The sequence below is a fragment of the Astatotilapia calliptera genome, chromosome 16 (genome assembly GCF_964374335.1).
Source record: "Astatotilapia calliptera chromosome 16, fAstCal68.1, whole genome shotgun sequence".
In the NCBI taxonomy this organism is placed as follows: Eukaryota; Metazoa; Chordata; class Actinopteri; order Cichliformes; family Cichlidae; genus Astatotilapia; species Astatotilapia calliptera.
In genome coordinates, this window is record NC_137437.1 from 22,956,936 (window position 1) to 22,974,329 (window position 17,394).

The window sequence follows — 17,394 nt, forward strand, 5'->3', positions numbered from 1 at the left end:
TACAAGCGCGCTGATCCACACAGGTATGCACACGGGTGTTCACTGCTCGTAGACCCAAATTACACCTTTCTTGGCTGCTACTTCGAAGCACATCTGTCCTGCGTGCTGCACAACAACATTGAATATTTAGTATTTACTGCTGTTTACACTTAGCTAGATTAATGCGATGGTGTTGTGTTTAGTATATTGCTTTGTTTTTTTTTTCTGCTTGTTTTCTATTCTTCTCTCAACAGGTGATCCAGGAGATTTTTATTTTTTTTCTCCCCCCCTTTCTCACTGTCCCTCTCCCCTTCTGTTTTTCCTTTCCTTCCTCTTTCTTTCTCCCTTTCCTATCTCTCACTCATGTCTGTCCCGTCTGTAACATCTGAAAATAAAATATAATAAATAATAAAAACAAAGATCGACCAAATGGACCAATACGGCAATGCCACGATGATCCATTTGGCAAAGTAAATCCATTGGGTATCCTTGTTGGTCTTCAGACAACATTTCTGATGGCTAAAGAACCAAATGGGACAGGCAAAAAAAAAAAAAAAAAAAAAGAAGATACTGTACGTCATCCAGGAACGGGGGATGACATCAGGTCAGCTAGGAATCCTGATGGTGGAGACGGTCTGTTTCCCAATCTCACATTCCTGGCATTTCTGTTACAGCTTTGGAAACAGAGGAGAGACACATGTGCCTGGCTCGATAAGCAGCATCCACTGCTCACATGTCGAGATCATATGAGACCAGCTTCAGGCCACCATCAATGCAGTGGTCCTACTACCAGTCAAAAAAGTGGAGCACCACATAAACCTAATGCTATTTTTTTTTAACTCCCACTGAGGGTGGTGGAATATTTTGGGAGTAGCACTCCACGTCATTCTCCAGTCATATTCCATTACCCAGAGTTGTCCCTGCCCTTTGGACAGCGCAGGGTTGACTGCATCCCTTCCACAGACCACAGAAACACCGCAGAAGATGCTACGATGGCCCGAGGATGAGTAAATGGGCCATGTATACGTGTTTCAAAAAACAGGGAAAATTATGTATATATGTACACAGATTATTGATTGTGCATTTATGGTTCACTGTCTGAGATCAAAGAACACCAGCACTGAAGAAACTAAAGTGTTTAGTTGCCTCTATTGCTTCCTGAATGGCAGAATGGAAAAAAGTCAGTGGTTGTGGCAGAGTCGTTGGCAATGAACGTTCACTAGGATCTAAGGCGCCAGCACTCTGTGGAAACCACACTGTGTGACATAGATCTAATAAACCTGAGCAGGATATCAAGTTCAATGCATGTAGACTAAACTAGAACCAACACGCACAGCTGCTAGTCCTCCACTGTTCTTTACTCTTTCTCAACTATATCTTCGATACAGTCATGATGATAGCAGACAATAATCCTTCTACAAGTTTCTTCTGTTTCTTGTTTCTTTACAATTTTTTTGTCAACTTCATCACATTATTTCATGGGACATTTCTATTGGTTGGTTAGCAGATGCAGGTGTTAGCAGCAGTCAACTAAAGTCACCTGATTTGTTTGTTCCAGGCTCTCTCTGAGAGTCAATTAAAAGTCCTGAACTCACAGATACAATTTATGGACGAGTACAAGGCCACCTACACACTACACCCATAGGAGCTGCTCAGCCATTGAAACCATGCCATGAAGCTCCCTGCGCACGTTTTTCATACTGAGGATGTGGTCTCGATCTCTGCAGTTGACTCAGCAGAGCACCTCAGCACTCAGCTCTATAATTTTATGTGGTAACCACCTTGTAGCTGAGGTACTATGGTTCCCAAGCACTTGCTAACAACAACACTTACAGTTGATTGTGGAAAATATATGAAGGAAGAAATTTCACAAGCTGACTTGTTGCCACAGTTGAATTCTGCAACAATATCATATTCGAATTCAGAGTCCTGTCGCAATTAGACTACAAACACCAAAAACTGGCCCAGTACTTAATTCCATATTCCATAGAGTTTACTTGAAAGCAGACATCTGTTCCACCTCCAGACCATTTATATGGATGGGAATGCATTCACAGCTTCTAGCAATAAGCTTCTGTTTTCTTAGATCCACTATTAGCTCATTGCTCTTCTTTGTGTTCAAGGTCAGACTGTTGTTTCTGCACCAAGGTGCCATGCTTCGTCCCTGTGAACTGAGTCATGTTGTACCTGTCTGGGCCAAACACCATTATGTCACTTGCAGACTTGATGATGGTGTTAGAAAGTGAACAGGTAACCTAACAGACTGGGATGAACTGGCCTGAAACTCCAGTCTCCATGTGAAAAGGGAGATGGGGATGCAAAAGTCCCAAAGCTATGAATGCAGCTTGGAAGGAAGGATAGAGGATCATGAGAGAGAACTGATGAACAGTGAACTTACATATGTTGTTGCTGTGCTGCGTTGACAGCACCCTTTGTGTAGCTGCTGTTGTGTTATAGACTAGTGTGGCTCTAATGTTGAATGTAATGTAAAATGACCCAGAGCCAGCAGCTCAAAATGTTTTGCAACGATGGTGGATGACATCGAATATTATGGCTAACTGTCATAAGCCCTAAGCAACCAGTACAGGACTGCCAATACTGGTTTTGTGTGGCCACAATATTAATAACAGTGTGAAAGTTAACAACATCAATGTACAAAGGGGCACTCTTTTAGATAAAAACAGTGCATCCAGTGTAAATGGGCACCTGACAAAAACTCCAGAGCTTCACAAAGTTTCAGTGACAATAAAGCAAGTACTCCTTTAACCAGTTAATGCACGAGCATGAAAAAAAAATGCAGCTTCCTTACAATTTAGCAACCTACTCTCTACTTTATAAGTCCGTTTTTTAGAAGGACTCCTCTGAAAGCAAAGCGCATATAAGTACAGATATATAACACAAGATAAAACAGCTTTCTTTTGATCTACAGTTTTTGACTCACAAAGACTTGAATGAGAAATTATTTTTGACCTTCCACCTCTGTGTGTGTGTGTGTGTGTGTGTGTGTGTGTGTGTGTGTGTGTGTGTGTGTGTGTGTGTGTGTGTGTGTGTGTGTGTGTGTGTCTGCTTCTCTCTCTGCCTCTGTAACAGGATTTCCTCCAGACACAAAGACCACCACGCACTGCCAAACAGATAAGCTGAGGCCAGTGAATTGCTGGACTCCATTCCTGTCATTCTTACTTTATTACAAAAGATGTTGATGCCGCTGCAGAGCCCTCAGATGAAACACATATGTGCAAACAATTAGGTCTCCCACATATACACAATGGGAAACAAACCTCCCCCTTTTACTTTATACGACCCTGGACGAGTTAACAGAAACCTGTCATGGTTCTGGGTCAAGCGACCCAGTATTTGAGTTTCATGTATCTTTTGTATTCATTTGCACCTAGCTTAGTTCACCTAGTTAATTTCTAGATTGCAGTTTAGTTTTGTTCCTTAGTTATTTATGTCATCTCCCCCTGTACTAAGTCTCCCTGGTTCATGTGTCATGTCTGCGTGGTTATGTTTAGTTCTTGTCATGTCTAATCTCCATGTTTTACTTTGAAAATCTGTATTCATTGTCAGCGTATTCAGTGTCACTTCTCCTGTCCTGTCGTTAGGTTCATGTGTGTCAGCTGTGCTCCCATGTGTGGCCACTTCCCCTGATCATCCCTCATGTGTATTTAGTCTCTGTGTTTCATGTAGTCTGTGTCGTGTCGTCTGTGTTCCCACCCTCCATGTTGTCACAGCCAGTCTTAGTATTCATAGTTATGGTTTCCTGTGTCTTCATAGTTTTTCCTAGTTTTACTTTCTCAGTTTAGTCATAGTTTAGTTTGTCACTGCGTTTCTGCCTTGTCTGCACTCCTTGTCACCAGCCAAAATAAAGGCTCGCTTTCAGTTAAGTTTACTCCAGTCTACTCTCGTTGTGTTCGCACCTGGGTCCACCACACACACCGCCGCACGGTCTGCCTCCGCAGATCACGACAAAACCAGGGTGAGATTTTAAATGGACACAATCAGCTATGGACACTTAAATACTCTCTGAGCACCTCAGCGCCTTTGCTTTGTTAATTTTTAAAAGGAATAATGTTGGTTTAAGCGTAAACTTGCAAACACAGAGTCTGAATGCTTAAACCAACGATAAAAGCTTCATGTTCCAGATATACTGCCAAGGTGACGAATCAGGGACAAGACTAATGAAAAAGAACGTCTTCTTACCTTCCCATAGTCGGTGGTGAGGATGAGGGTTGAATCATCACAAGAGCTGACAGTAGAGGGGCGGAGCTGCTCTTTGTGTCTCAGCCACACACGGGCCCCCTGCAACACAATAGCACAACAACCTTAACATCTGGACACTGGGCTTGCATTGGAGTCATGCGCTTTACACAAAGGTCTTACACATTTGCATTACAGATACTAAGTATTCCATTGATGTTCTTATTCTTCATATTACCAGAAACAAAGGAAGACAAAGATCGACCACCACTCCCCACACGCACAGGCTTTTTAGCTATATTATAAAAGAGCTGGGTGAGCAAGAGCAGAGAATTTCTCTAAAAGTAAGAATTATCCTCTCTGCTTTTCTTCTCTCTGTCTTTTTCCATTTTATCCCCTCAAAATTGCTTACCATTATGTGCCACATACTGTAGCCACTGTTTCACCAAGATTGGATGGACACAGTTAGTCTCTTATTAAACTATGATTAGAAGCGAAGAAGTTGTTCACCAGATCTGCATGATGAGTCCGTGCCAGAGAGTCAAAACACCACTCAGTCATATACACTGTCAAAAATGCTTTCAGTGTGCCTGGTCTCCTTTATAAAGGAAAAGACTATGACCCCAAATGAGCATTTACCACTTTAGCATATCAATCGATTCAAATGTCTATCATCCTTCCTTTGTTTTCTATATTTCAGTCGGGCAAATCGCAGCACACTTCTAGCCATTATCAGATGCCGCTTCCAGACAGACACTAATATCTGATCCCAGCGGCCCAGTTTCCAGTGTTTGCGTATCCATACGGAGTCGCTGACCTTCCCAGACATGTTTGTTAGCATGTGAGTAACTAGGAGCAATAACAGGAATCTGAGGCTGATTGCTCAGGCAAACTGTCATTTCCTTACAGCATTTGCCACTTTAGCACCGGCGGATACATTTATAGATTTGGCTTTGTTTGAAAGACTGTACTAAATGAAAACAAACAGTCGCCTGTCTGACCCTGTGGAATAAAAAGTAAAAATCTTTTTGCATGACTAAATACGCATTTGTCTGATAGTAAACGGGAGTATGTAGTTTTGCAGAAAGACAGATGGTACCACCTTCATGTCTGATTGCTTACAATAATCCAGCAACTTTCTGTGTAATTAAAATCTTAATTGTTTCATTAGAGCCAAAATCTCAAATTGAAACTTGCAGTTTTGCAAAGGAGAGATGAAAGCAGTATGAAAAATGTCCTCGATCTCAAAGAAAATTCCTCATTTAGCATTTTAGTTGATGGAGACGACTAGGATGTGGATTTTAACAAAATTTAACCCAAAAAGTTGCAACCTCTTGTAATAAGCTTGGCTTTAACAGCTGAACACGGTTAATAATCACAAGTGCCACCGGTGGGGGGGCCAGAGAAGCAACGAGCATCAGCAAATAAAGTGTGTGACCAACAAAGGATCAAAGTGAAGAGATCAATATGCATGGATTCCACTAAGAAACCTTAGACAAGGTCACCACTTCCAGACATCAATCCACATTAACTATTAACAACAGGCTGCCACGTGTGTGCACACTTTCATCCACGAAGCACAGATGTGTTTGCCACAAGACCAACATGCTTTTGTTTTATCCACTCTCCATTTACAAGATGAGACACAGAGACGCTAAAAAAAATCTAATAAATGAAGTCCCTCAGCAGCTTGTGTGATGACTGATTGCTGATGTTTTCTTTATTTTTCGATTCAGGCCTCTTTCTTAGACAAAGCAAGTCAGTCTAAAATAAAAGAAACACTTCCATCATCGCAGATTTTTTTCTTTCAGTCAGCTAATGGAGCACATCTAAATGTGGCTCTTAAACCACGGGGGACAGGAGTGAGTGGGACAAAAGAGGGTCGTGTAAATTAGGAGGAGGAGGAGGCAGAGGGGAAGAGAGAAGGGAAAGAGGAAGGGTGTGAGCCGCTCTTAATGCCCTGCCTCCTATTGTGTTGAATAAAGAGGCAGACAAACAGAAACATCAGGACAGAAATATAACAGAGGTATCCTGCAACACGTGGCCACCCATTAACAGAGACGACTGGTGACTTTCACACCAGTTTCTGCCTGGTACCAGCCTTACATGCCTGGCCTGTTCAGGGAAAAGCTGATTCACGTGAGTTTGCTCAAGTGCAGGGATTACAAGTGTTTGCTCTATAGATTTCAAGAAGATCAGCCTCAGTTACATAACTGGAATTCAGCAGAATATTGCTAGTTCTCGTCATCTTATAGGGGTTTTTTCCTTTCTCGTGTCACGACTTGACATTAACAGTAAGGCCGACAAAAGAGCCGAAAGTATTTTGTAACAAACAGATTGCATGAGATGTACAGCAGAATAAGACAGGGGGCAAGCCGTGACAAGGAGAGGACTGTGATGGCTCATAAGATGGCAAATTTCCACACCCATTCCAGTATTGCCTCAATAAAGAAATTTCAGCACTACAAAAAGTGAAGGAAAGTTTTGAGTGGCTCAGCAGCTGAGTCAGTTTCAGAGGTTTTTCCACTCACATGAACAAAAACCCACTGCATACCAGCTGCATGCCCACCACACGTAGTTTTTTTAGATTAAAGTAATTAGGAATTCAAATTTAAAAAAATGTGACTGTATATGGTAAACCAAGCATCAGTGACAAAGTGGCCCATAAAGATGCTAATAACAGCTCAGCCTGCTGCACCAGCATCTGTAAAGAGTGACTCGCACTCTGGATAAATCTCTCCCAGACACTATAATCAAAGGTGGGCAAAAAAAACCCAACGAGATACTGTGCTGTGCTACCGTATTGCTGTTTTGTTTATGTACTATAGACAAAAAATAAAACTAATCATAAAGGAAGTTGACTTAATAATAAAGCTAACACCTGCACCATAATAGTTCCGACTTGCAAACTTAACTCTTTCCCCTATAAAGATGACATCTGATGACCAGCTTTGACATCTCGGTTTATATCAGTAAACATGTGGTTTGAAAATCATTTTAATAGGTTCTGGGTTCTTCCTAGTAAGCTGTATAGGCAGAAATCCCTCTTGCTAACTTCTAATGCACAACCAGAAAAAGCTCAGTTCAGATAGGAGAGACTGGGGTTACCCCTAGTAGACGTTAGCTTGTTTTAACTACTTTAGCTTCCAAAAAATGTCTTATTATGTGATGTGAGGAGCCAAATATAAGCCACCAGCTGCAGAAAACTGTAGAATTGTATTAAATATATGCAAACTTAAATTAATAGGGCTGCCTGTGATATACATTGGCACTATTGGACACTCGTCTGCATTTTGGTATGCGAGTCTCAGGCCGTAGGGTATGAAGTCAAGATGAATTGTCTAAGAAGCAGCAACAGATGGTCTAAACAAAACTCCTCCCCCTCGTCCTCTCCATCTTTAGGAGCTCTGTCACTAAGTCAGGACAAAGACAATCACCTCTGACTGAGGCCTCAGCAGTTAGCCAGGCGGAAATATCCCAAACAAAGACCAGCTGGGACACAAAGGAGCACGGGTAGCGGCTCGTATTAAATCCCACAGACCTCAGTTACCTCCTGCTGCACAGCTTCCCATTCCAAGCTAGACAAACAGAGTCATATCTTTATTTGTAATCATGGGAAAGTACAGTGTGCATTTGATGATGAAGCCCAGTTGCAAGTGGGATTAATTGTGAAGAGTCGGTTAGCGGGCTCCTCTGCTTCTGGTAACCAGATGTTTTATTAGCGCCATTAAAAAGCAAAGCAGAAACGCTGCCATGACATCTCCGGCTCAAGCTAATTTCAAATTCTTAATGTTGCACGTCACTCAGCATGTGTAGCACTGCTGAGGCAGAACCAGCTGACAATAGTAATCTGACTCCACCAAAACAGGCTGCACGCCAACCTCCCATCATGCCTTTTGACACAGAGACCACTCAGGCTGAATGATGTGATCCTGGAGCTGGAGGCTTAAGTTTCAGCAGCTTGTATAAAGACATCCAGCTCAAGGATTTGCTAATGAATGTCCCTTAAATATTTAAGGTCATACACAGTACAAGGTGCCACGGCTCTTTCTCTGCCGTCTGGCATGTATCAGGTGATCCTATCAGAGAGAACAAGAGAAAGCTAATTAACTCAGCCCGACTTGGACTCGGCTGAACAATTAGTTATGATAAGCTACTTTCTTGGATCATAAAGTGGTTTTGGGGAATGGTGAACGAACGGCTGCCCTGCAGGTAGGACCGATGCCTGAGAACCTCCAGCTCGAATCCTGACAAGCATATCAGTTGTTGTTGTGCTCACATGTGGAGGAGGATAAAGTTAGCAGTGGAACATGTGCAGCAGCAACATATTCGACTAAAAGGAATATGTTTCCGTTCTCCCTTTTCTACTTCACCTTTCAAAGAATTAATGTGGCGATTAACGCTAATAACAATCTGGTTTGCAATCATGCTTGTTTAAAATCAACACAAAACTCGAGCTCTCGATTAATCTCATTTAGATTTCTCTCCATCATTTTTATGGATAGAAGTGTAATCCAGTGCTGCATTTACACCTCAGAGATTAAGACTGCATTAGCATAACAAACAGAGTCACAAGGTTGTGTCGCTACCACTTTGCAGACAGATGTGCAGTCCAGAGCATTGACGGGATCTGTAGCATTTAATAAGGTCAAGCAGCAAATTGGTACTTGCACGCTAATGCTGTGCACTTTCACAGAAACCAGTGCAATAATTGTTCAACAGAAAATATGTTATTAGTTATTTATGTTGGAATCATTGAAACGAACTTTTCAAAAAGAATTTTTTCTTCCTTTCAGAACTAAAAGTAAACATATTTGTAGGAGTGGGTGGTTTGCTGGGATATCAGCTGAAACATAGATGTTTATAACCATTAAAATATATATATTTTTAAAAACCAGCACATCACTTTGTAGCAGAGCACAGCCAAATTTTAGGAGTTGTAATGGTATCTCCTGAACATCGGGTGAGTGGGATGAGTGGGAGTCTTCCAAGTGGATGGTGAGATTAATAAGTAGGACTAGGCAGCTGGAGGGGGAAACTGGGCAAAGCTCCCTCTGGGTTTTTGAGCAGAAGACTTTCCAGTAGGTTAAACCACTGTCTCCTGTATATCCTACAAACAGCAAGGCCCATGCTTAACTGCAGTTTCTTTACCCTCATAAACACAAGACGCTACTTATTTATTACCTTATTACAGTATACCTGAGAATTATTTTAATTTATACAACATGTTTAGTGTGTAAATGTGTGTGAAAATAAATGTATCTACTTGTGAACAGCTTCACTCAAAGGGAGGTAATTTAATTCAAGGGTTTTTCAGCAGCGGTTGTTGCAGCACAAAGGAAAAATCCTCCGTTGCACAGATTTTCCAAGGATTCATGTCTCGGCACATGCCTTTTATGTCTTCGTCTTTCTTTGTTACCTCGTTGCAACTACACAGTCTGCCTGCCGCACACGTTACAGCCTACGACCCCCAGCCAGCATGGGGTGAGGGCAGGGTGTGTGACCGAGGGGAGAAATCAGAAGATTAAAAGCAACCTCTAGCATCTGTGCTAGAAGACGTATGAATTAATGATGGAGACAGCAGCTGATCAGAAATTAGCTAATGGAGGAGGAGGAGTCCCCTGGGGAACAGGGCTTTCCCTGTTTGTGATGATGTGGGGTGGGGGGCGTTGGGTCGCTGGTTGTTCTTGAATCTGAAGAACAGCCTAAACCCTGAACAGAAGAAGCTTTACACCGAGGAAAATGTTTTTGTTAACTGAGAAGGACTGTTTGAGAAGTATCCGTAGCTAAATGGAAATCAAACAGTAGTCTGTTATCACTGTCGTGCAAGCCATTATCATTAGCACACTTGATGGACCTGAAAGAGATGAGTTACAATATTAATCTAACAAATATGCACAAGTCTGTGTGCACAAGCAGGATTAAGTGAGTGTGTCTTTTTTGTGTCCAAGTGTGTTTGGTAGTCCATTTATCTGTCAGTCAGCAGATACACACTGTCTGCAAAGGCGGGGTTCGAGGGCACCACCCTGTCATCCATTGACAGCGTTAATCTGTTGTGTTGCTAATGAGTGTATTGAGGAGAATTTGAATAACAAATTGTGTCTTCGGGAGCGAAAGAGAAAGAAGAGAAACACTTGAATCTCTGCCACATACTCCAGGCACAGTGTCGCGTTTTACCTCCTTATCCTGTGCAAACATATTTTCACTCCACTGCTGATCAAAGCGTGCACCCTGATCCTGGGTGCACACAATGGAATAGGTTACAGGACGGGGCAAATAGGCAACGAATGATGTGATTACTGCAGGTTTGATTGGATTTCCAGCAAAGCTTGATGACTTGGAATATCTACCGAGCCACATGCCAGCATCTCGCCCGTCTGGCATCTGCATACCTCTGTTATTCGTCTGATAGCTATGGGGTCACACAGCAGGAAACCCAGAGGTACTCGAGGAATGCTGCTCAGTCAGTGTTGTGTTTGAGAGTGTGAGACGTGTGGGGCACGGTAAGCAAAGTGGTAGCTTACAAAGCAGCCCGGCTACTGTTACGCTGCCATTGACCTTGTAGCTCATGCTGTCCACACTGATTACTAGAAACTCTCCTATCTTCAGCATTTTATTATTTTGAGTGTTTCATACTGAAGCTATTTATGGTTTGATCAAATCCAATTTGGCAATGATAAGCTGCACATTAGTGATACTGTCGATGTTAAAGTCACTGTTAGGACTCTGTAAGCAAATAAAATAAATGTAGTTTTAACCTCTGTCACAAGTGAATTTATTTACATGTCCTGAGTCTAAAAACCTGCAAGGATATTGTTTCACTTTTAAAAATGGTGCTGATTTAGCGCCTGCAGAAACAGTACCACCTGTGTAATGAATTGTGAAAAGCTTCATGAAACACTCCCGCAGCATTATCCTTAAAACAAATGTTACCCATCCAGCAGGAGCTGATGATATGATAGCAACAAACATAAAAGACTCAGAATAAAATAATAAGCTGCCTTTAATCTGAGTTTACAACTTGTAACTGCAATTAACCTCCAAATTGTCACTAGTGACGTGCAACCATTCTCTGTACTTTTCTTCTTGAAATATGCCCTTAAACTTTTATTTGAACTGCATCACATGCTTACAATGCACATTTTACTTTTACCAGTACACGCCCATGCTATGGTATTGTCTGGTCTGTGATTTTCGTCAGCTGCTAGGTGATTGCTAGGCAGCATGATGACATCACAGCACATAATGCATAATTCAAGTTTTGTGGCTATAAATTAGATGCTACTGTCATGACATTGAAATGATACGATACTATTAGGAGGTGCATAAACGCTACAAATGGGTCATTTTAACCTGTTGGTAAGTGGTTGCTAAGCAACATGATGGCATCATAATATAGATAAGAACCTTCAGGGAGCTAAGATGTACTTGCGTGCCAGTCTTGGTTGCTCAGCTCCTGATGGTGTTGGAGGAATTTGCGGGCAAACGAGCAGACAGGGATTTTGTGTGTTATAGTCAGATGTATAATTTATAACAGGAAAGAGGGAGGACTGGAGGTCAGGATGAAGAAACTTTGGCCAAAACTATTAGATCCACTGGTCGCGCAGCATTTCAACAGCACACAGACTGATTCCAATCAGAAATCCCAGAACAAATATGAGTGAAACTGCTCAAACCTCTCCTTGGATTGTGGCGAGTGTTTCTTATACAAAGCAGGGGGATGAAGTATGTTTAGCAGTGCGTTCAAGTGGCAGAGATAAACACACAGAGAGTCCTAAAAACACGGGACATTCCTCCTCATGTTAGTCTCAGCTTCTCAGCATATCATCCTACAAAAAGCCCCGGGCCTCTAACCACACACACACACACTTATAATAAAACACACTTAGAGTGGATGGGAAAGCTAACATGTCATGACTGTGGATTGTGCCATGCTGTGCTGTTTTCTCCAGTCAGGCTCTTCACACCACGGCAAGCTAGGCTCATGCAGAGTGGGATGTGTACTCGAACTCTACAGGGTGCTCACCCCTGTAATTAGTCCTGGAATTACAGCTATAGCATTAATCGCTTCACGAGAATCAACAAATTTTACTGTTTTAAAAAAAAAAAAAATTCACCTCAGGCTATATTCACATATGGTAGTTGCAATGTGTTTAACCTAAACTCACAGGATGGTGTAGCTTAGAAACACGCATACTCCATCCCATAATAGGCTGACTCTGTGCAGCGTAATCATAGGGGACTAAAAAAGGAAAGTCAACATCTGGACTGGGAGCAGTAAATCACAGGTTGGCTGTTATTAAGCTGCCAGACGAAACCTTGGAACCCAGGGGATTTAAGCGACACTCATTACCATCTCACTATGTCCATCAGGTCGGCCAGTCAAGGTGAAAGACAACAAACACTTTTTAAAAAATTTTTGCATGAGGGAAAGCGACAATAATCTTTAATTTTGTCTGTGTAAAAATCTCAAATCCTGCACACAAATCTGATTTGTCTTTGGATTTGAGTCGTCCACCTTTACCTCACGGAGATGTACTGAAAATCATTTTGAGATATGAATGACAGAAGGGACTGCATGCCTGACACTTTAAACTAAACGCAGATACCACACCAGTAACATGAGCAGCCCAGGCACAGACATCCAGTCAGCCTACAATATCAACAACCCATCATTCAGAAACATCGCTGGTGACAGAAAGACGCCACTGAGATGTGAAAATAACAGTCTGGGACATTTACATATATGACATCTTTCTGGAGGCTACCCAAGAAAATCAGTGCAACTAATAAACAGTAAGAACCAGGACCTTCTTTTTACCCATGCAAGACACAACTGATACAGCTATATTTGTGGTCAGTGGAGGGGTTTCTATGTCCAAGTGATCCCAGGACCGACCCGTGGTAGGGTCTCCCCTTGACAAAATGACCCTGGGTAAGAAGCTAGACAGGGCCTGTCCTGTGTAGGGTTAACTGGTCCAACTTGTAGTACAACTTGGTCCCTGCTAAGTGAAAAAAAAAAAAAGAATGGATGGATGAGTGTTAGATTTTTTGGGCGGCATTGTTTCGCATTTATTCGACAGGATTATTAGTAAGCAGGCAAGAAAGAAGGGAGAGACCAAGAGGCTCTGCCATTCAAGAAAGGGGTCCAGGTCCAAAGTTAAACCCTGCAGCCTTTCAGCCAGTCACTTACTTCCATCAGAGAATGTTTTATCATTGAATAAAGAAAGTACATAGATCAGTATGACTGTATCTTTTCAGCAGATTTGGCATATAATAGTTTGAGAGTGTTCTCTGTCATCACCGACTTACTTGCCCAAGTGCCCTGATGTGATTAATATTTCAGAGAACAGCACACCCAGAACGGCCCTGATGCACACACACAGGGAGGGCGGCAGGAAGGATGGGCGTTGGAGAGAAGATTACAAGTGATTTTTCATGTGTAGTGCCTCAACTGAGTGAGAGGTCTCTAATCATGGAGGATGGATTTGAGTCAAGTGGGTTGAAGGTCAGCTGTTAAAGGAATAGCTTGAGTGAAGCTTTGTTTGTTTTTAATTTGGGGATTTGCTAATTTGCAAAGAGTTAGATGATAAGATTGTCACCAATCACATCTATAGAAGTAGGACTACCCACTGGGGATGTCCTGGGAACCCAACCTTGGTAGCGTTTTTCCATTTGCATCACCAGTACCTAATAATGCACCGTCACCTCCTGTTGCTGTTCTTTACTTTTTTGTAATTCGACTTCATTTTTTCTCACTGTGTAGGCAGCATAGTGTCAGTAAAGCCTGAACAGTGTTAAGCGCTGCTGTTTATATGCATGGATATTTTAACAGTGCTCCCTGTGCTGCATTCAAATGGTGGCTGTATCAACATACACACTGGTTTGGACCAATCGCCTACATCACTAAGGAAATATCTACTCTATAGGACAAAAAAGATCCTCCAAACCAAGTTCTGATGAACCATGATGGCACCTCCAATAGTTACTAAAGCTGTGTGGAAGTTCCTGTGGTATTAAAGCAGCTTAAGTTCAGAAACACGTGTGCACAGAACATCACATAGAAGAAGCTTCATATAGATTGTAAAGATGTGAGAGTGGTAACTATTTCTTTCAGGTTTACAGGCAACCAAGACCACGAGAGACTCCACGCAGCAACAGTTCGTCCATCATCAGGAGCTAACAGACAGGAAGAGACGATTCCGTGCAGTGTTATTTGTCACTGGTAAAGAAACTGTGGAAAGATGGAGATATGTTTTCCTTTTATTTCCACAAACACAGACGGCTTTGTCTGAAGAGCTCGGTGACATAGCGGATAAAACTAAAGTCAACAGCATGGCGTCAGCAGGAGGTTATCACAGCGCTGAGTTCCCTGTGTGATGGTCAGCGCACTGATAGACGGGGGTCAGGTTACTGCTAGACTCACAAGAAATGCAAACACAAGCTAAAGAGTTAGGAAGGGATCGGGTCAGAATATTGCAGAGCGCTGACTCCAATTTATTTCACGTTAAAACGGAAAATTCAGGAAATCGTTGAATAAGCTGTGGTCTCGAAATCCTGACGCTGCAAATCTGTAACATGATAAGAACGGATTATCCATGTTTTCTGGTGCATGGTCAGACAATGGCTGCTGGTAATTAGCTTCTGTGCTCTTGTGGTGGATTAAACCACCTCCAGATTGTTCCAAAGCTGCAGGAGTTCTGCTGTCGCACACTCAAACCGCTGCCTTAATAATACCTTCCTCTTTGTGATCATAAACAACCGGCCCCGTTAATTCACCGCAGCTCCGAAACTCTAAAGAGCCTTGTTTGAAAATCCCCTAATTTGATGTGACAATGCAGACAATAAGCACTTCAATTTTAATTACAAATGAAAACAACCGCTTAGAAGAAAAAAAGGAATGCTGGTCCCATTACATTTCCTTCCTTCCTTCTTCACATCCTAACTGTACTTCCTGGCTCTTTCCTTACTCCATCAGCCAGCTGCATGGGAGCAATGATTCTCGGCTCTTTAAAGTGGCAGCTGGAGGAAGTGACAACTGGGCAGAAAAGTGTCTGTCGCCAAAGGGGGGAAAATAGTCCACCTACTACTACGGCAGGTTTGCCTTTCTCACGTTACCCATTTCACCACAGAATGCAGCCTCGGATACCGATCCACGGCCCCGACTTCAGAGATCCAGACATAAGCGACACGTAGAGCTACGAGGGACGTTTTTAGGATGGGAAGAATGTGTCTGAGGGTGAAGGGGTCAGCGGTGACGGTGTGAAACCTAAAGCCTTGCAACCACAGCTCTACAGGATGGATGACATGCAGCCGTGACCAGGAATTTGGGAGGTCAAGACTGAGTATTTGGGATTCCCTCTGTCAGAGTATCTTTAAGAGGAAGGAATTTGGTGTGTAATGCAATGAAGGGGTTAATGGGTGTGGAAAGGTCCTCCTTGCTTGGGTTTACAGTGTGTAGCAGCTGCTGCTATAAAGAAACTGATTACCAAGTTTAGAAAATAGCTGGGATTCAGGATGTTCTACAAAGGTATCAAGTATCTAAAGTGCGTGTGGGAGCTCACACATACAAAGGGAGGTCGCACAAAGGTATAGATAATGCTCATATTACCTGGCAAATTAATAGCCAGGAAGGAAGAGGCCCAAAGGCACAACAATGTTTCTCATATACGCTATATGAAATGGATTCTTGCATAAAACTTTTCACTGGAAAAACGGTTAAAATTAGCAGATATTGTGGATAAAGCTAAATAAACGAAATTAATTTCATAATGGAAGCTCTGATTCATCCAAATTTGGGTGTGACGCGGGCAGGGAGTTTCTCGTATGTCTGAAAAAACAAAATGTGAATATAAAGTCTGCCAAATCCAGCAGCCTTGCAGTATAAAAAAAACACCCTTCGATACTTGTGTGTTTTTGTTGGGTCACTTCCATTAGAATAACGTATTGGGTGTGGGGTAAAGGACAGTGCTGAAGGTTTTATGGTGGACAGGATGGGCCATCAGGATGAGCACACCCATGACCACTCCTCTCAGTCCACCATGATTTCTAACCCTTGTCAACGTCTCCACCTTAACAAACAGTGGCCTATGAGGAAAAGCCGATTCTAGATTAGTAACTGGCAAATTGGTAAACGTGCATATTTCTTTAATGCATGATCTGCAACAGAGTTTTGTGATGCAAAAGGTTAAAAAAGATGTGCTCCTATCTACACAGTTCCAGCTTTATACAACCACGACATTCACAGCAAAGACACATCCATATGATTTATCCTGGTGCACTTGTTTATAGAGTTGAGTTTAATCCTTATCTTAATTCACTTCCAGAATTCCTGCTTAATTAAATCCAAGCTGTGGCACTGTGGAGTTCAAGACCCTGGCATCTTTCCATGACACCGAAATTCACTTGAAAACCAGGACAGGTCAGTCATTCCCTCTAACACAGCTCAGACCGGAGATGTGAAACAGCAGGTAGAGATAAATATATATTTTTATGCTGTTGTTGTCCATTAGTGGTCTGTTACAGAGACTCAGTTTAATTTTAACAGTAAAAAAGCAGCAGTAAGTACAACGAAGTCAAACCAATATGTATTTTAGCTTAAAATTTTAAAACACTGCAAATGAATGCAGTCAAGTCCAAAGACAACCTAACAAATCAAGTAGAATGAAATATAACCTACCCCAAAAAACATACACCTATTTGGAGCAAATACTACAGGATGTCTTGCTCTGTTGGTAAAGGTCAACAGACACAAACCAGATTAAAACTGAGCTGAAATAATAACCTTCCTCTTCGCAGCATATCACTGTAATAAAAGCAGATTATGAGTCAAAATCCAGCTCTCCTCCATCTGCTCGCTACACAGTCGGTGTGTGCAGCAAATTATTGAAAGCTACACTCGAAGCTGCTGAATTTATTATTGTATGACTGAAGTCACTGAAAAATAGAAATGCATCGATAATTGTCCAATCAGCATTAAACCTGCCTTTGCAAAGAAAAGTGTATGGAGCACCTCCTGCATGCTGAAACTTCTGTGAGTCACAGCATCACTGAGGGGCATGGCTGATAGGGAGGTAGAGGATGGGAGGAGATTCACTCCCCTGTACTCCATCTGTCTTCTCTGTGAGTGTGTGTGCCCTCCTCTGAGTCAGAGGGGCATGACAAATCAGACCTAAAGCCAGCCTGGCTTTCACCTACATCAGAGTGTGCTGCTCTCTG

The 17,394-nt window shown here is 42.2% G+C and overlaps 1 protein-coding gene across 1 annotated transcript in view; it reads right to left on the bottom strand.

The window, feature by feature from the left end:
• The window catches only part of myo10l3 (myosin X, like 3), a 60,346-nt gene that overhangs the window by 42,213 nt on the left and 739 nt on the right, over positions 1-17,394 (bottom strand). The window contains exon 2 of the mRNA XM_026144145.2: positions 4,180-4,278. Coding sequence (XP_025999930.1) covers positions 4,180-4,278 — 99 coding nt within the window. The remainder of the gene's footprint in view (positions 1-4,179; positions 4,279-17,394) is intronic.